Genomic DNA, 15831 nt, shown 5'->3' with positions numbered 1-15831 from the left:
GTGCAACCAAAGCTTGCGAAGATGAAGTCAGTCAAGCCCAAGAGTGCATTAGCAAAGTCATGCCAACTTTACGACTTCCGTTGCTCTTCCACGCCATCGGGTCGTAATTCACGTCATGTCCAGTCAAAAAGCTCGCCTGGGTCACAATTCGACCCCAAAAGCAGAGCTAATGAATGCGCTAAGCTGTATTGAGCTCATAGCCTTGCACGAAGCGTATCTCGGCTGTTCCTTCTACCCTTTTAGCAAACGGTAACTGTTGTCAGCGCAACACAAGTGACAACACCGCACCTTCGAAGAGAAGTCTCGCGTGGTGTTTCCTGATGGTTTCCTCGGCGTAAATTCGATCTGCGTGAGTAGTGATCTCACAACTGACCGTAATACAATTGGCTACTGATTGCCCTTCAGTCTTTGAGACTTCTGCTTTGGCACATGACGCGTTTTGCAAGCTTCCGTGGCTGGTGTGGCTTTGCCGCTTCGTGATCCTGGACATCATACAATTCTTGTGTACAATATGTCCATGTGGGTGTATCCCCACATCCCCTCCGACGAATTGCGGAAAGCTGAAGACGAGTCCTTGGTAGGTTCTTGTATGTGAGTACGTGTACCAAGCTAATTCAACCAGGCCAAAGAACTGCAATGGTACCTAACCTCGCTCCAATCGTCCTTGGCGGCTCTGAAGGAGGGTCTAGAGGAGTGTGTCAATCTTTTGGCTCCAGTTGAGCCAGGCTCGACGCTAGTCCTGTCCTCACTGCGGTCAGAAAGCGTGAAAGGCTTCGTGACACGGATAGGAACAAAGATCGTGAAAGGAGTACGTCGTGGTGGTACTGGGAACTCATTCCACGGGTTCACTGGTTCACGTTTCTTACTAACGTCAGACAGGACATCCAGTTGAGGTTTCATACCATTCCACCGAACACAACGCGCAATGCAACTAACTCGACCCCAACCACACGCCTTACCTTCAAACCCTCCCCACAGGCACCAGAAATCGTGCTCCCTCAGCTACTCACAGTTCGATCGCTCATTAACGATGCTCTGGACATTATCGACATCTCACGCTGGACGGGATCGTCCTCAGATGCCTCCTTCATCTGGGGCCAGCTGAAATTGTTGAACGACCGTCTGACAGAAGCGAAGATATGTTTGAAGGGCCACCCTCCTGGCACTCAAGCACCGGGCATACCTGGTATCGACTGGACTCGAGACAGTGTAGCGGATGAAGTCTTTGAGCCCCGATTACCGGGAGGCTTAAGCCTACACTTTGCAATCCAGGAGTCCAATCTTGTCCTAACAATTCGGAGTATAGTGCCGGCAACTCCTGGTGGCACCCCCAGCACTCCAGCTGAGTCCGCTTTTTCCTTGTCTGGCTTACATCTTCGTAATCGTTTATTGGGCATTTCTCCTCGGCTACCAAATCACGACGAGACTGGAGAGGTCTTTGAGTGGAGAGGCAAGCAGGACGTTGTTGTGCGTGAAAAATCCAGGGTCGAGACAGGTGACCCAAGCTTGATAAGTGTCGCGGCAAAGCTTAGCGCACTTGAACACGAAGTTGCCCGTTGGCGATACAATCTCGACATATTGATGGAAAGAAACGAGGACGAAGACTGAAATTAGTTCACAATAGGAACCTACCTGCTTGAGCACCAGCTTGAAAGAGCTCGTAGACAGCTACACGATGCTCAGACGACGCTAACACTGATGCAGAAACATACATTACCATATTAATATTCGTAGCCAGAATTGGCCGAATCATCGAGGCCACGAAAAGAATAACCATCCAGTGTCCGCTTTCGAAAAAGCGATTTGCGGATTACACAGTTAGTGCTTGACAACCATGGTCGCACCCCCATGAATGCGGAGAGCGATTTTGAGGACAAAGCACAGACCAGATTCTGGTGGACCGCTGTAAGACAAAGACATCAACGACGCAAACGAGCCTCAAGAGAACAAAGCCAAGCGCTTAGAACGGGCGTTGCAGCATGTCTCGTACATCTCGATGGAGAATATGCCTGCAGGACATTGCACTCGTTAGATGTCACAACCTCCTCACATCTAGCTCGCGTGACAACTCGCTCGAGCCTCGTCAGAACGCTTGCACGAGTCCTACAACAACCTGTCTGCTGACAGCATGGCTGATTCCGGCCTGCGCTCCTCCAAACATAAAATTGAGATGATGCCTTCGCTTATGCAGAAAATCAGTATGGCTGCAGGCTCAAGGCGAAAGCAAAATAACAAGAACGAGGAAATTCATCCTCGCGACACACCACGTAATGGTCAACAATCAGGACTTGTGGTATCAGCCAAACACCAACCTGAAGAAGAAACCCGATCTGACGATAATGCATCTCAAGCTTCCAGTAATTCTGCGGTCAAAAGGCGATACACTATCACATCCCGACACAAGGCCCCAGCTTCTGAGGAAAATTCACGTAACGGGAAATATCCAGTAGCTACCGAGACAAGCTCCCGAGACAACAGAGCGCAGCATGACCGAGAGTCGAACCATGCCACACCAGTTGCAGATTCTGTCGACCGTCGTAATCAATCTTCCGGAATTAATGTTCCCGTTGTGGGTGATGACTTTCAGTCTCGCCTAGAAGAATTGAAGCAATTCAAAGCATGGAGCGAACGCATTCGCTTAGGAAAGGAACAGCAACCTGAGCCCATTGGCAGACCCAACGCAGAGTCCTCTAGGTACCCTGTAGCGCCGGAGCACGTCGATGTCTTCCATGATTTAGCTATGCATAACCAACCCATGTCCTATCAACGACCGATTGGAGGGAACCATGACCTGCCTCTACGCCACGAAGCTGACATCGTGGAAACAAACATCGAAGCGCCGACACCATTCTCGACGCCGCAAGTTACGCCCATACCAATCAAAAAATCAGATCTCACTCAGGATGGGACTAGCTCTGTTTGTGCAGCGGCATCACCTCCTGGCTTCAACTTACACGAGCCGACAGCGGCTGATGACGGCAGGTCCGGAAGACCTAGGACCATGTCAAGAACTATGGTTATCGGCTCGACACCGCCCAAAGAACTGGAAAACATGTCAAGCTCAAGGTCGCAATCACGCTCTCATGCTCCGGTTCAGGCACCCTCGCATGCAAGTCATAAGGACAAGAAGTACCCGCCTGTATCATTCCCACAGAACTTCAACGAGATGTATGCAGAACAAACTGCCACTGCTGCACGTAATCAGCCCACGATCGTCGTCAACGCAAGAAACAAAATCCCCTCAGTATCACCTCACACAAGACAGACGCCCCAAAATGAGAAGAAGGAAACCACTCAACAGCTACCTCCGGCAACACCACACGACAAACGCGGCAGACCAACTTTCTACAGCACAATCCACTATTTCACCGAATGCTCACATGCTTCACCTCCAGCTCACCGACCTCTCGATCCAGATGCTCAACCACGAACAGATCTAGACTTTCACCCATCAAACCCAGCGATCACCCGGAGTATCATTCCTGGAATGTGCTTTAACTGCGACACCTCGTACAGACGTACACAGGAAAACGCAGTGATCGAAGGCAGCACAAGGCGGATCGTCAAATTGAACGAGGAGCTATCTGACCTGCTCGATCATCTTGAAATGCTTGATTATGCCTCATCAAGTGACGACGAGGAGCGATTCTCGACGGACAGACACGGCGCTGGTTTGGTAACGATGTGCAAGTTCCCGGAGGACGAACATGATCTACGTCACGAGATTAGTACGTTGTCGCTGCCACCGATTAGTGACGACGATTTGTTGCCTAGGGCGTCCAGGAAGTCCAAGCGGACGGCGGAGCAGCTTTCGTATCAGACTCGTACAATGGCGCAAATACGAGAGATTGAGACAGCTATTGATAATTTGAGGAGTGAGCAGGATAGGAAGGTTACGAGCGTCTGGAGAGGCTTTACAAGTCGTTGGGGTCCTGCCACGCTGGGAGTGCAAAGAGCTGGACAAATGAGTGATGTGCATAGTGAGCCAACTGCTGAGCATGTTGCACAACGTGCTACGGCAGCGGAAGGGGTGGACATTGGTAACTTGCGCATCCGCGACGGAAGCCCAAATGATGTACAGGTTGTGCGAGTTACGAATCAGATTGGGGACGACGAAGATGATGGAGTCAGTACGGCCAGTCTCGCAGGAAGTACTTTGGTCGGTCGAGGCGGTGTCATTGATAAGACCAGTCCTCCTAGGACTCGTAGTGTGAGTCGCGGAAGGAGTAGCGGAACAAATAAGAGTCGCACATCGTCAGCGTCAAGGACCGCTTCAGTGCTATCTCATCGAGATGTCCCGCGGTCAAGAACACCTGGTGAAGGGAGGATGAAAGTGGGTTGGATCCGAGAGGATAAATAGTTACGAGAAGAGGTAATAGAGTGTCAAAATTGTTTTGGCAGCATTTCCCCTGACTCAAGTCGATCACCCCGATCTTGATTACTCTTGATCACCGGTCTCCGTGCTCGACTTGTTCGCCCTTTTCTGGCGTGTCGGTTTGATGAGGAGGTTTCATCTCCTGCTCCGCCACCCCAATGGTAGCGAAGTAAGCCATTGCACGTCTGTTGTGCTCTGGGCTCATCGGAACGCCCTATTTATCCGTCAGTGTTCACGATCACATTACGGTGGGCCAAGGCCTTACCTCAGAAGACATCTTGGAAAGCATTTTGAAGTAGTTGATGTAGAAAGCTGGAGTGTAAGTATTGAAGAATTTGGCTTCCTCGTCATATGGGTTGGAGAACGTGTGAGGCGAGCGAGTCGGCACTGTCACGTAGTCGCCTAGTTTTGCGACGATGGTTTCGCCGTGGAGGCCGTGGAATTGCATCTTGCCTTGGGTTACTAGGAACGTTTCGTCGTGCATTTCTAGAGGGTCAGTCTGGTGGTTGGACGTGTGTTTGGAGGAGCATACCATGCCAGTGAGGTGGTGGGCCTGGATGCGATTAGCTGGGGGCCATAACGTGACGAGGTGCTGATTGAGGGCCGTCACATAATCGTCTCAGCCCCTGTGCTCTCGTGGCTGCACCTGCTTACCTGATGTGTGGGGAGGCAAGGTGAACTCGGCTGAGCCTATACGATTGTCTGTACGGGAGCCGTCTTCCATGATGCGAATTGTAATGACGCCCAAGTTCACTTTGTTGTGGTCAGCTCGAGTGCTGTGCTGTCTGGTGTAGCCGTCTAGTTGATGGCGTTAGCAAGCACTTACAGACTTCTCCTTTCTCAACAGGCACAAAGTTGATAGGTACTGAGGGAGTCGCCATGTTGTAGTCTTCCTCGTGAACGGCTGAAAGCTCGTTAGGGTCCTGTATATACTGCACCCGGGGGTTAGGCAGGCGTAAGTCTCAATCGAACAACTTTAGGAACGAGGTCAGCAAGGTACTGAGAGTACAAAAGAGTCAGATTTGATGTATTCGAGAATGTCAATATATATTTGACATCAATCGCTGCGTTTACACGATCTCATACCCCAGTCGTGACAACCTGGCCCTCAAAGGTAAGTTGGTGGGGCAATTTATTCGGCAGCCGTGTCTCGACTCGTGATTGAGGGCAGCTCCTGGAATTGGTAGTTGCTGATGTACTTCCAATGTATCAAGCGATTACTGTAATGCAGCTGGACAAACTATAGGAACGTGAGCCGCAATATATCGAAGTAAAGTACGAGTACAGTTGCTGGAAGGAGATTGCGAACCTTCGTCATCGTTTCACTTTCACAAAGAAGGCAGTCACGACCCAACCCACGTCTCACATGCCAAACATGCATCCACTTACATCATCCTCTGCTGCAAGGCATACAAGTCCCTCGCAAACGTTCGAGTCGTGCTCTTATACTTTCGTACTAAATAGTCAAAATGCCGTTCCAGTTACCACATCTCCCCGGCACCTCTACCCACCATGATAAGACTGAAGCCTCACTCGACGATGTCCTACCCAAACCTACGCAAAAGGCAGACCTTCTCGTTCTGGTCTCAGAATGTATCGAGCGCATGAGAGAAGGTGTGACTGCCAATTTCGAGGAGCTGAAGGCACAACCAAATGACTCTACTGAGTCTCAAAACGAACAGGAAGAAACACAAAAGAGTGTCTTGGATCTGCAATGGCTGAGCGACGACCCGGTCACATCACCTCAGATGCAAGCTCTAAAAGCATCTGCACTAGAATACTTCAACCATTGGCGTACTTCGGTCATAAAGAGAATGCAAGAGGCACTACATGTTCGCTCTGATGCGTTAGAAGATGCCAGATCCAAATATCAAGGAGCTACCAGTACCTCACATCCCGAGCCTCGTGGTAATACTCCGCCCTCCACAATCCCGTTGCCTTCCGGTGTGAACGCTTTGGACGAGAAAGGTCGTGCTCTAGTACTTGGTGCTATCTTGTTCATGCTACTAAGCCTGGAGCACTATTCAGCTCATTCTCGAATTCTCTTGTCTCTCTTATGCCAGTACCTTGAGCTACCTCATGATGTCCTGAGCACGGTCGAGGTCACATCCGCAGCTACATTGCTCGACGCAGCATCTAAGGGCATGGACGCGGAGGACGCCCGCAAGAAGGAGGCAGAAGAGGGCTCGTTTGGACGCAAATGGAAAGTCGGTCTTGCAGGAGTTGCTGGTGCCATCGCTATAGGTGTCACAGGTGGCTTAGCAGCTCCCGTCATCCTTGGTCTTGCCGGGACTATCATGGGTGGTGTCGGCTTAGGAGGTCTCGTAACCTTCCTGGGTGCTACCATCGCGAACCCGATCGTTATCGGAGCAATGTTCGGAATGTATGGCGGAAAGATGACCAGTCGTGCCATGGATGCTTATGCAAAAGAAGTCAATGACTTCAAGTTCCTGCCAATCAGTGACATCAAGCCCGAGCCTGCTTCAAAATCCGAGAAAGGTGTCCCATCTCACAAACTACGTGTTGCTATTGGCATCAGTGGTTGGGTCACAAATGAAAGCGACGTTTCCCGATCATGGCGAGTCTTCTCCTCCGTGAGCCTCGAACCCTTCGCTTTACGCTATGAGTTGGCTGCACTTATCACCTTTGGTACGGGTTTGACCAATTTGCTGAAGAACACCGGCTTCAATTATGTCAGAGGGAAAGCCATCAAGTTCGTTTTACCTACTCTGGCGGCTGCCATGGCACCTCTTGGCCTGCTCAAGGCGGGTCAACTTCTCGACAACCCATTCACAATCGCCATGGAACGAAGCGACAAGGCTGGCAAAGTTCTAGCCCATGCTCTTATTGATCGGGTTCAAGGCGAACGACCTGTGACACTTGTCGGTTATTCTATGGGCAGCAGGGTTGTCTTCTCATGTCTGCAGGAACTTGCAGCAAGAAAAGCCTTTGGACTTGTCGAAAATGCCGTCCTCATTGGCTCTCCTGTTCCCAGCACAGAGTCTAGCTGGCGGAACATGCGAGCCGTGGTCGCAGGCCGACTAGTCAATGTTTATTCCGAACACGATATGATCCTTGGCTACCTTTACCGTGCCAGAAATCTTACCTTGGCAATTGCTGGATTGCGAGAGATCAATGCCCCACTGGTCGAGAACAAAAACGTGTCGAGCTTTGTTTCTGGACACAACCAGTATCGGTTAGCCATTGGTCGAATCTTGAAAGAACTCGATTTTGCAGACCTTGATTTGGATCAAATTGCCCAGGAAAAGATCGAGCTTGAGCACGAAAAAATATACGAAGAGGAAGCCTACCAACAAGCTAAGAAAGAAGGTCGCTTGGAAGGCCTTGAGGACGAGGATGGTCATGTCATGGTTAAGGATCATCCATCGCAAAACAAGGCACAGGCTGAAAAAGACACTACTACTGATGAATCGCAAATCATTGACAAACTCGAGCAAATGGACGTCAATGATTCGCAGAAGTCAAGTGCGAAGATGGCGTAAGCCCAACATAGCTTAAGGAAATTCTGATTTAGTGGCAATTATATCAACCCGTCTTCACACCTAACTCCATGTTCCCAACGCCGTCCGCTTAATCTTGCTTTTGTCGCTTCCTACCATAATCCCATGAAATGCTCAATATCCTCTTGTATTCCGGCTCGACATCGACCTTCCTCGTTTTCAAAAGTATAGGGACTGACTAACCGACCTCACTCGTCGTCATCATCCTCACTCACAGACTCTCTCATTCTCCACGTGAAGTAAGCTGCCCCAAGAGCCGCGACACCAGATAGACGCAGCGCCCACGCAACACTAGTATCTCCCGGAACATTCCTAGGTTTCTGGAGAAACTTGAAAATGATGCTGCACACCAACGTCGCAATTACTTGCGGTGCACTGACGGCTACATTGTGAAGACCAAGAATGATACCTGCTCGATCTTCTTCCTCGTCCTTGTCGTCGAAGAACGCGTCGGTGTCCCCGTTGATCAGTCTCTTCCTCTGTCTGGTTCGGCGTTCTTCTTCTCGTCGAGAGATTTCGGCGGAGATGAGGGCGAATGGTGCCCAGAGGGACAGAGACCAGGAGAGGCCGACGACGGCGACCATAATTGTGGCGAGGAGGGGGGTGTTGATGAAGAAGGTGCTGAACATGCAGAGGGCGAAGAGGATTTGGGACATGAACCAGGCTCTTCGGAGGGTGAAGCCTGGGATGCGGAGTCGTTCGAGGGCACCGTGGAGACCTTTTGGTGCGGTTTTGGGTCGTGGTTGGTTGAGTTCGTGGTGTAGTCCCATGTCGGCGTTGAATGAGCTTGCCGAGCGTCTCATTTGAGGTCGGGGTTTGGTAGTGAATGGAGATGCCGGAGTAAGTGGAGTGGTTGGGACGTTGTCTTTCGGCTTGTATGTTGGTTCAACCAGGAAGGGGAGGAGTACGTTAGCAGATAGTGAGACAACAGCTTCGATGAGTAGAGCGAATGTTCCAACTCGAGTTGCCTGGCCCCAGAGGTTATTGACATCTTCATCTGGAAGACCAGGTTCGAGTCTCGGGTTAACGTAGAGTTGACCAATGTAGGTGGTAATATAGAACAAGAAAGGGAACCATCCCATCCAGCTGAAAAATTGAATCTGGCAGACGGTGTAAATAGGTGTTGGCAGTCGTCTTATCGACGTCAAGACGGTCTTGAAGAAGGTAATGAAGCCCAAGTTCTCATCATCGCCCATGTCTGGCTCGTCTTGTGGATTCCTTTCCCTAACTGTAAGAACACTGATCAAAACAAGCGTTGTAAGGACGATCGAGGCGAAGGCAACGAGAACTTGGAATTGTTCCTTGCCCAGAAACCAGAAGTGGCGTGGTAGATCCAGATAACCAGCGATGTATCCAAAGACGTTGCCGATGCCAACAATGCGAGATGCCCATGCGTTGGCAGCTTCTTGTTGATGTGCCGGAGCTCCATCGACGATGAAAGCTCTTATCGATGCTTGTACTAGAAAGTGTTAGTAATCTGGTTATTGTCAATTCCGATAGACTTACCAGTATTGATTGAGAAATCAAGACACCACATCATGACCGTGGCCAGAGCGATAGTGAATCCTTTCCAGTTTCCCTCGTAGACGGCGTCCGCATTGAACCTTCCAATGAGAAACACGATTTGTCGAGCATAGGCCAGAAGAAGTGAAGTTCCAACAACACCAGCAGTACCAGCAAGCATAAACGGCTTCCGTTTGCCCCAAGAGATTTGGCATCGGTCAGAGATCATGCCAATGTAAGGTTGTACAAGAACACCAGTCATTGGGCCAGCCAGCCAAACAAAAGCGACAAGTGCCTTGCTCATGCCCAAAGACAAAAGATACGGTGAGCCATTGGAAAGCTCGATTGACCAGACTATCTGCAGACCGCCAATGCTGAGAGTCAACAGAATGAGATAGAGGGTGCTTTTGCTTTCCTCGAAGTATTTGTCGTAGCTAGATCTACTTCTAGTGGGACTAGATGACAACCTTGTTGACTCGACATCGTCGTCGTGGCCACTGCGGTTAGGAATGATAAGAGGACTCCTCTCACTGATTCTTGTCTGTTTCGGAGCCATTGTGTAGAGAAAAGCTAAGACAATGGGTTGAAAGTTTATCGATGTATAGATCTTCTCAGCACAGCATACTGCAGTAATGCACAAACGACCGCCGTAAATGTGAATGAAGATGTCTGAACTACAGTGTAAGGAAAGAGATTTCAGTGTTTGCGTTGGAGCTGCGGTAAATGCACAGGACGAAAATCACATGGAGACGATAGTTTGCGGTGGGGGGAGTCTAAGGATGGCTGGAACCGAGTCACAAGACAAGGGATCGGCGAGTTTGGTGGGCGAACGAGCAGGAAAGACCCAAGAATTTTAGATTGACTTTGAAATTCTGCCTGTGAGAGCTGCTCAACAGTGCAGGTGGTGCTTCGTCGGCGCAGGCGGTGAACGTCATTTGTGCGCTAAAACTGTAACTAGACACTTCAAGTTAGTTGTATGGAGTACAATAGCCTTGCTCAGCCTCGCATACTGCGGCATCATCCACTGCATGATATCAAGCTATAGTGATCGTGATGGCAAGTACGACCAATTCGAGCAACAGCAACTCTTCTGACATTATACGAAACGACCTGTTACGAACAGTATCTCCTCCAGCGCTGTTGGGTCTACAAATTTTCACGACCTTTTCGAAGCGTGATCCTAGCTACATCCAATACGTTGACTCTCGACATCATTCACAATGAAGCCTATTGTATCCGGCTTCGGTGCTTGGACATGGTCAGTCGCAACATCAAGTGACAGGAAGAAGGGTTGGGAAAGCTGACGTCGTGCAGCATAGTCATATCAGCTTTTGCCATGGTCATCTTATCAATAATAGGCAGCCTCTTCGCTAGAAACCACCACATGGTCATGGGACTCGACGAAGACCCAGAGGATCATAATGCAGTCGCTGGAGCCATTTTCATTTCAGTCGCGGTATATGCAGTACGTTTGAGACCAAGTCGAATGAATACACAGATTGACCAGGCAATAGGCATTTTTCGTATTCTGCGGGTCGCAGGCCTGGCTCGTACAAAGACAGAACCGGAGAGGAGCAATCTCGTTGAGATGATCACGTTGATACCAGCGATACGAATTCCAAGGTGTTCAAGGCACATACTACTACGATTTGTCAAGACACCTAATCGATAAGGTGGCTTGGGTGTAGATCCGATAGAGGCAGAAGAAGTCTTGGTTGCGAAAGAGCTCGAGTTATACGCAGGACGCGGAGGCTATTTCACCGAAACCCGCGTGGTTCCTGCAATCGCCAAAAGTTTGCATTGTACACGTAGAATGTGTTAACATATCAGATTTCCGCAACGCTGAAGCAAGCAGCAACACGACTCTCGAGTTCAGTTTCCGTCCACACCTAGATCAAGTCCTGCTTTACAAACTGCTCGTGCAGAGACTTGCCCAACCTGGCCGGGCTTCGTTCCACAATGACACCTGCTGCTTCCAAAGCTGAGATTTTCGAGTCAGCACCTCCTTTACCTCCGCTGACAATGGCACCTGCGTGACCCATACGTCGTCCTGGAGGGGCACTGATGCCAGCAATGAAGCTCACCACTGGCTTGTTCTTGACGTTGTAACTCTTCAGGAAATCCGCAGCGTCTTCTTCGGCACTGCCGCCAATTTCACCGATCATGACAATGCCTTCTGTCTCGTCATCCTCCAAGAAGACCTTCAAGCAATCAATGAAGTTGGTGCCGCTGAAAGGATCACCACCAATTCCAACAACCAGAGATTGGCCTAAGCCTGCTTGTGTCGTTTGATTGACAGCTTCGTATGTGAGGGTACCTGATCTTGACACGATACCGACTCGTCCTCTTTTGTGTATGAATCCTAGAGTAAAGTTAGTAAGCTCAATTGACAGGTAGAAATTGCTTGCCTGGCATAATGCCCATCTTGCATTGGCCGGGAGCGATCATGCCCGGGCAGTTAGGACCAACGAGTCGTGTCTTTGACTGTGTCTTGAGCAGGTTCGTGACTGTTCTCATGTTAGACATTCTGACCATTAACCCGAGCCATTTCCCTACCTCTAACCATGTCGTGCTGTGGCTATGGAGATTGTTAGCTTTCCAATGTAGGCATGTGCAGCTCGTGGTTCTTACAATTCCTTCTGTGATACACACGACAAGAGGTATCTCAGCAGAAACACTCTCTTCGATCGCAGCAGCTGCTAGAGGCGGCGGCACGAACAGCAAGCTTGCATTGGCTTGTGCTTGGTCCATAGCCTCCTTCACGTTCTTGAACACTGGTCGGTCGAGATGTGTGCTGCCAGCCTTCTTCGGATTAGTTCCTCCGACGATCTGAGTGCTTCAATTCAGTCAGTATCGGCTGTCCATTGTGTATATAGTATATGTCGCACCCATAATCGATTGCTTGTTGCGACTGTTGGTGGTTAGCACGACTTGTCCCCTGTTATGGGCAGCGGCCTCAACTGACGTGAAAGGTTCCTTGCTTTCCTGTAAATCCTTGCACAACCACTCTTGTGTCCTTTCCGATTCTCAGGTTGGAAGCAGTATCAGCATAACTACCAACAACGGAGGAGTATGCTCTTCGCGACGACTGCCGCAGCGTTTTTGTCGCGCAGTTGTTGAAAGCCTGCATTTTTCCGAATGCTGCTGAATACACAAAGCAATAGCACTAGACGACAAGGTCGGAGTCGAAAAGTGGACGTTATTTATTGCAAGCTGGCGCAGTCGCTCAAGTACAGCCCTGATACAGCTTCCTGCGGCAGAGGTGGAGTCTAGCCGCGAAGGAAGCTCTAGCCGATTGAGGAAGTGTTACGGATACATCCTCAAGCAATTGACACGTGAATTTGATGATGATTTTCGACTCCATCGTTTTGGACGACACGGAGGCAACATATTATACGAAGAAAGTTCAATTGGAATAGTCTTCGATGTGCTCTCAGAACACGCAGTTGATTCTGCGAGGACAATTGTGACTGCTGTTGCTACATCCTCTGCACGTAACAGTTTCACAAAATGTCCACCATGACTGAGACGGTCGTTATGCGACCGAAGGCCAAGGTGAGCAATAAAATTGACCTTGTTCCTGAATCGCAGCGTTTCATGTCAGCATGTCAAGATATCGCAAACCAGCTCATACAGGAATACGAGACGGCTGGCGATGACTCGAAGCCAAAGAAAGACATAAATCTGAATAGCTTACGAGGACAAATCAGTCGAAAATACAAGCTGAGCCATCAGCCGCCTTTGACTGCAATCATCAGTGCTGGTAGGTGAATAAATTGATAGAGGAGGTCGTGTACTGATGAATACTTCAGTACCCGAACAGTACAAGAAATTCATTCTGCCTAAGCTCCTCGCTAAGCCTGTCAGATCAGCATCTGGTATGTACACTCATGCCCATGACCACCTGGCAGTATTGATCGTTCCAGCTGACATTCACCAGGTATTGCGGTGTAAGAATTCTAATCAATCAACTTTGTAGAGGCTTACTGACCGGGGGATAGTGTTGCTGTAATGTGCAAGCCACATCGTTGTCCACACATTGCGTATACTGGAAACATCTGCGTTTATTGTCCTGGTGGGCCTGACTCCGACTTTGAATATTCCACCCAATCGTACACAGGCTATGAACCAACATCAATGCGCGCCATTCGAGCCCGATATGATCCCTTCGAACAGGCCAGAGGACGTGTCGATCAGATCAAGGCTCTAGGTCACAGCGTGGACAAGGTTGAATATATTATTATGGGTGGCACTTTCATGTCCCTGGCAAAGGAGTACAGAGAGAACTTCATCGCTCAACTACATAACGCATTGTCAGGCTACCAGAGTGAGAACGTGGACGAAGCAGTGACAGCTGGAGAGATGTCAAGCATCAAATGCGTTGGCATTACAATCGAAACTCGACCAGATTACTGCTTAGATACTCATCTCTCTGATATGCTGCGTTATGGCTGCACCAGACTCGAAATTGGCGTGCAGTCCTTGTACGAAGATGTCGCACGAGATACTAATAGAGGTCACACGGTTGCAGCTGTGGCCGAAACCTTTAAACTTGCTAAAGATGCCGGCTACAAAGTCGTCTCCCACATGATGCCTGACCTGCCCAACGTGGGTATGGAGCGTGACATCTTCCAATTCGAAGAGTACTTCGAAAGTCCTAACTTCAGAACCGATGGCTTGAAGATATATCCAACGCTAGTGATTCGAGGAACAGGTTTATACGAGCTGTGGCGGACAGGTCGCTACAAGAATTACACACCAAATGGTCTCGTTGATCTCGTTGCCAAGATACTAGCACTAATACCACCTTGGACTAGGATCTATCGAGTACAGCGCGACATTCCCATGCCACTCGTTACTTCTGGAGTGGAAAATGGTAATCTTCGAGAGCTAGCGTTATCGAGGATGAAAGACTTCGGTACAACCTGCAGAGACGTGAGAACTCGCGAAGTTGGCATAAACGAGGTCAAGAACAAGATTCGACCATCTCAGGTCGAGCTGGTCCGACGAGATTATACAGCAAATGGTGGCTGGGAAACTTTCCTTGCCTACGAGGACCCGAAACAGGACATTCTTATCGCATTGCTAAGACTAAGAAAATGTAGTGCTACACATACCTTCCGACCTGAACTTACTGGCCAGCAAACCAGTCTAGTGCGAGAACTGCATGTTTATGGGTTGGCTGTACCAATTCACGGACGAGAGAAGACCAAGTTTCAGCATCAGGGATACGGCACATTGCTTATGAAAGAGGCTGAAAGGATAGCCAGAGATGAGCATGGAAGCACCAAATTGAGTGTAATCAGTGGTGTTGGTGTGCGCAGCTATTACGAAAGACTCGGCTATGAGCTTGATGGACCATACATGAGCAAAACGTTGAACTATGATGATGATAGCGACGACGACTGAATGCAGAGAGATTGTCCCACCATGAACCAGTCTCGGCCAATCCGATTGTGCTGGACAACAAGCGACGGCTCTGAAGAACCAACGAGTTTGCTAGGCACAGCAACTATCACCGAAACCGTGCACATCGATATACTCGGAGACCAGAGTTGAGTCATGCGGTCGACAAAGATGCGAATATACGGGCTATCATGTCGATACCTGCTTCACCAACTTCTCATGTCGATCCAGACTCGACTTCGACCAAACCTCCTCCCGATCGTAATAGACCTCTCTGACTGGCACTGAGGCATCGAGGACGACCCACGGCAACTTGCTTCTGGTGTATATGTGTACGCTTGGTGGGGCCTTGGACGGATCATCTAACGTGCCAACTCTGATCCAAGTAAAGAGGTCTCTGTCGATAGCAAAGGTACTCCAAAGAACACTGACACAATTTGGGCAGTGGGCTGCTGCCTGGCCACGGCCGCTTCCGCTTTGCGTTGCTAGAATTCGAGGTTGCTCCGATGACAGAAGAGTGAGGAGGTTGGTTTCGATCATGGCAATAAGAGCAAAAGCACTTCCGGTCTCTTTTTGACACCAGGTACAATGACAGCAGTGGACGACCAGTGGCGACTTCTCAAGACGATATCTGATGGAGCGACATGCACAGCCGCCCTCCCATTCTGCAATTGCCATAATCGCTTTTCGTCAAGGAGATCGTGGCAGAGTCGACGATGAGGACAGAGCGAGAAAACCGATGTCGAAGCGATGAGAGCGATGTGCTTAGTCCTGAGACATTACTGGACACAATATCGACAATGACTGAGATTTTACACACCGAAAGAAGCAATACAGTCTATACATTACTTACTGCAGACTTGGCTACTACCCATGACCTATGAGCTCTGACTGCTGAGTAATGCAAACGTCCAGCACTGCACCTGGAAGTCATGCTCAAACCAAGCTGGTCATTTGAAACTGTCTTTTCGTGCCAGGTATGCGCTGTATACCTCACCGTAGACGCACTCCATTACTCTTTGGGGA

General features: G+C 49.5%; 7 protein-coding genes across 7 annotated transcripts; 4 read left to right on the top strand and 3 right to left on the bottom strand.

Annotated features, from left to right (window-relative positions):
- Positions 1-511: 511 nt before the first annotated feature.
- Positions 512-1608, top strand: LTR64_004134 (uncharacterized protein; the record flags this gene model as incomplete). The annotated part of the gene is made up of 3 exons (XM_064898482.1): positions 512-577; positions 623-808; positions 880-1608. 3 exons carry the CDS (start codon positions 512-514, stop codon positions 1606-1608), a joined length of 981 nt encoding a protein of 326 aa, XP_064754439.1.
- Positions 1609-2128: 520 nt separating this feature from the next.
- Positions 2129-4360, top strand: LTR64_004133 (uncharacterized protein; the record flags this gene model as incomplete). The annotated part of the gene is made up of 1 exon (XM_064898481.1): positions 2129-4360. One exon carries the CDS (start codon positions 2129-2131, stop codon positions 4358-4360), a length of 2232 nt encoding a protein of 743 aa, XP_064754438.1.
- Positions 4361-4448: 88 nt separating this feature from the next.
- LTR64_004132 (uncharacterized protein) lies at positions 4449-5256 on the bottom strand (the record flags this gene model as incomplete). The annotated part of the gene is made up of 5 exons (XM_064898480.1): positions 4449-4589; positions 4641-4861; positions 4908-4928; positions 5030-5173; positions 5202-5256. 5 exons carry the CDS (start codon positions 5254-5256, stop codon positions 4449-4451), a joined length of 582 nt encoding a protein of 193 aa, XP_064754437.1.
- A 588-nt stretch (positions 5257-5844) lies between these two features.
- LTR64_004131 (uncharacterized protein) lies at positions 5845-7878 on the top strand (the record flags this gene model as incomplete). Its single annotated transcript, XM_064898479.1, has 1 exon — positions 5845-7878. The coding sequence occupies one exon, from the start codon at positions 5845-5847 to the stop codon at positions 7876-7878; it is 2034 nt and encodes a 677-aa protein (XP_064754436.1).
- Positions 7879-8084: 206 nt separating this feature from the next.
- On the bottom strand, positions 8085-9955 carry LTR64_004130 (uncharacterized protein; the record flags this gene model as incomplete). The annotated part of the gene is made up of 2 exons (XM_064898478.1): positions 8085-9355; positions 9403-9955. 2 exons carry the CDS (start codon positions 9953-9955, stop codon positions 8085-8087), a joined length of 1824 nt encoding a protein of 607 aa, XP_064754435.1.
- Positions 9956-11288: 1333 nt separating this feature from the next.
- On the bottom strand, positions 11289-12529 carry LSC1 (ligase of succinyl-coa; the record flags this gene model as incomplete). The annotated part of the gene is made up of 5 exons (XM_064898477.1): positions 11289-11761; positions 11956-11977; positions 12031-12235; positions 12288-12310; positions 12365-12529. The coding sequence occupies 5 exons, from the start codon at positions 12527-12529 to the stop codon at positions 11289-11291; spliced, it is 888 nt and encodes a 295-aa protein (XP_064754434.1).
- A 380-nt stretch (positions 12530-12909) lies between these two features.
- ELP3 (Elongator subunit) lies at positions 12910-14808 on the top strand (the record flags this gene model as incomplete). The annotated part of the gene is made up of 4 exons (XM_064898476.1): positions 12910-13162; positions 13212-13277; positions 13340-13349; positions 13401-14808. 4 exons carry the CDS (start codon positions 12910-12912, stop codon positions 14806-14808), a joined length of 1737 nt encoding a protein of 578 aa, XP_064754433.1.
- Positions 14809-15831: the final 1023 nt, after the last annotated feature.

The sequence above is a fragment of the Lithohypha guttulata genome, assembly GCF_036872675.1.
Source record: "Lithohypha guttulata strain CCFEE 5908 chromosome Unknown scaffold_3, whole genome shotgun sequence".
NCBI lineage: Eukaryota > Fungi > Ascomycota > Eurotiomycetes > Chaetothyriales > Trichomeriaceae > Lithohypha > Lithohypha guttulata.
Note: the sequence above shows the minus strand (reverse complement) of the source record. Positions and strands in the feature narration are given on the sequence as shown.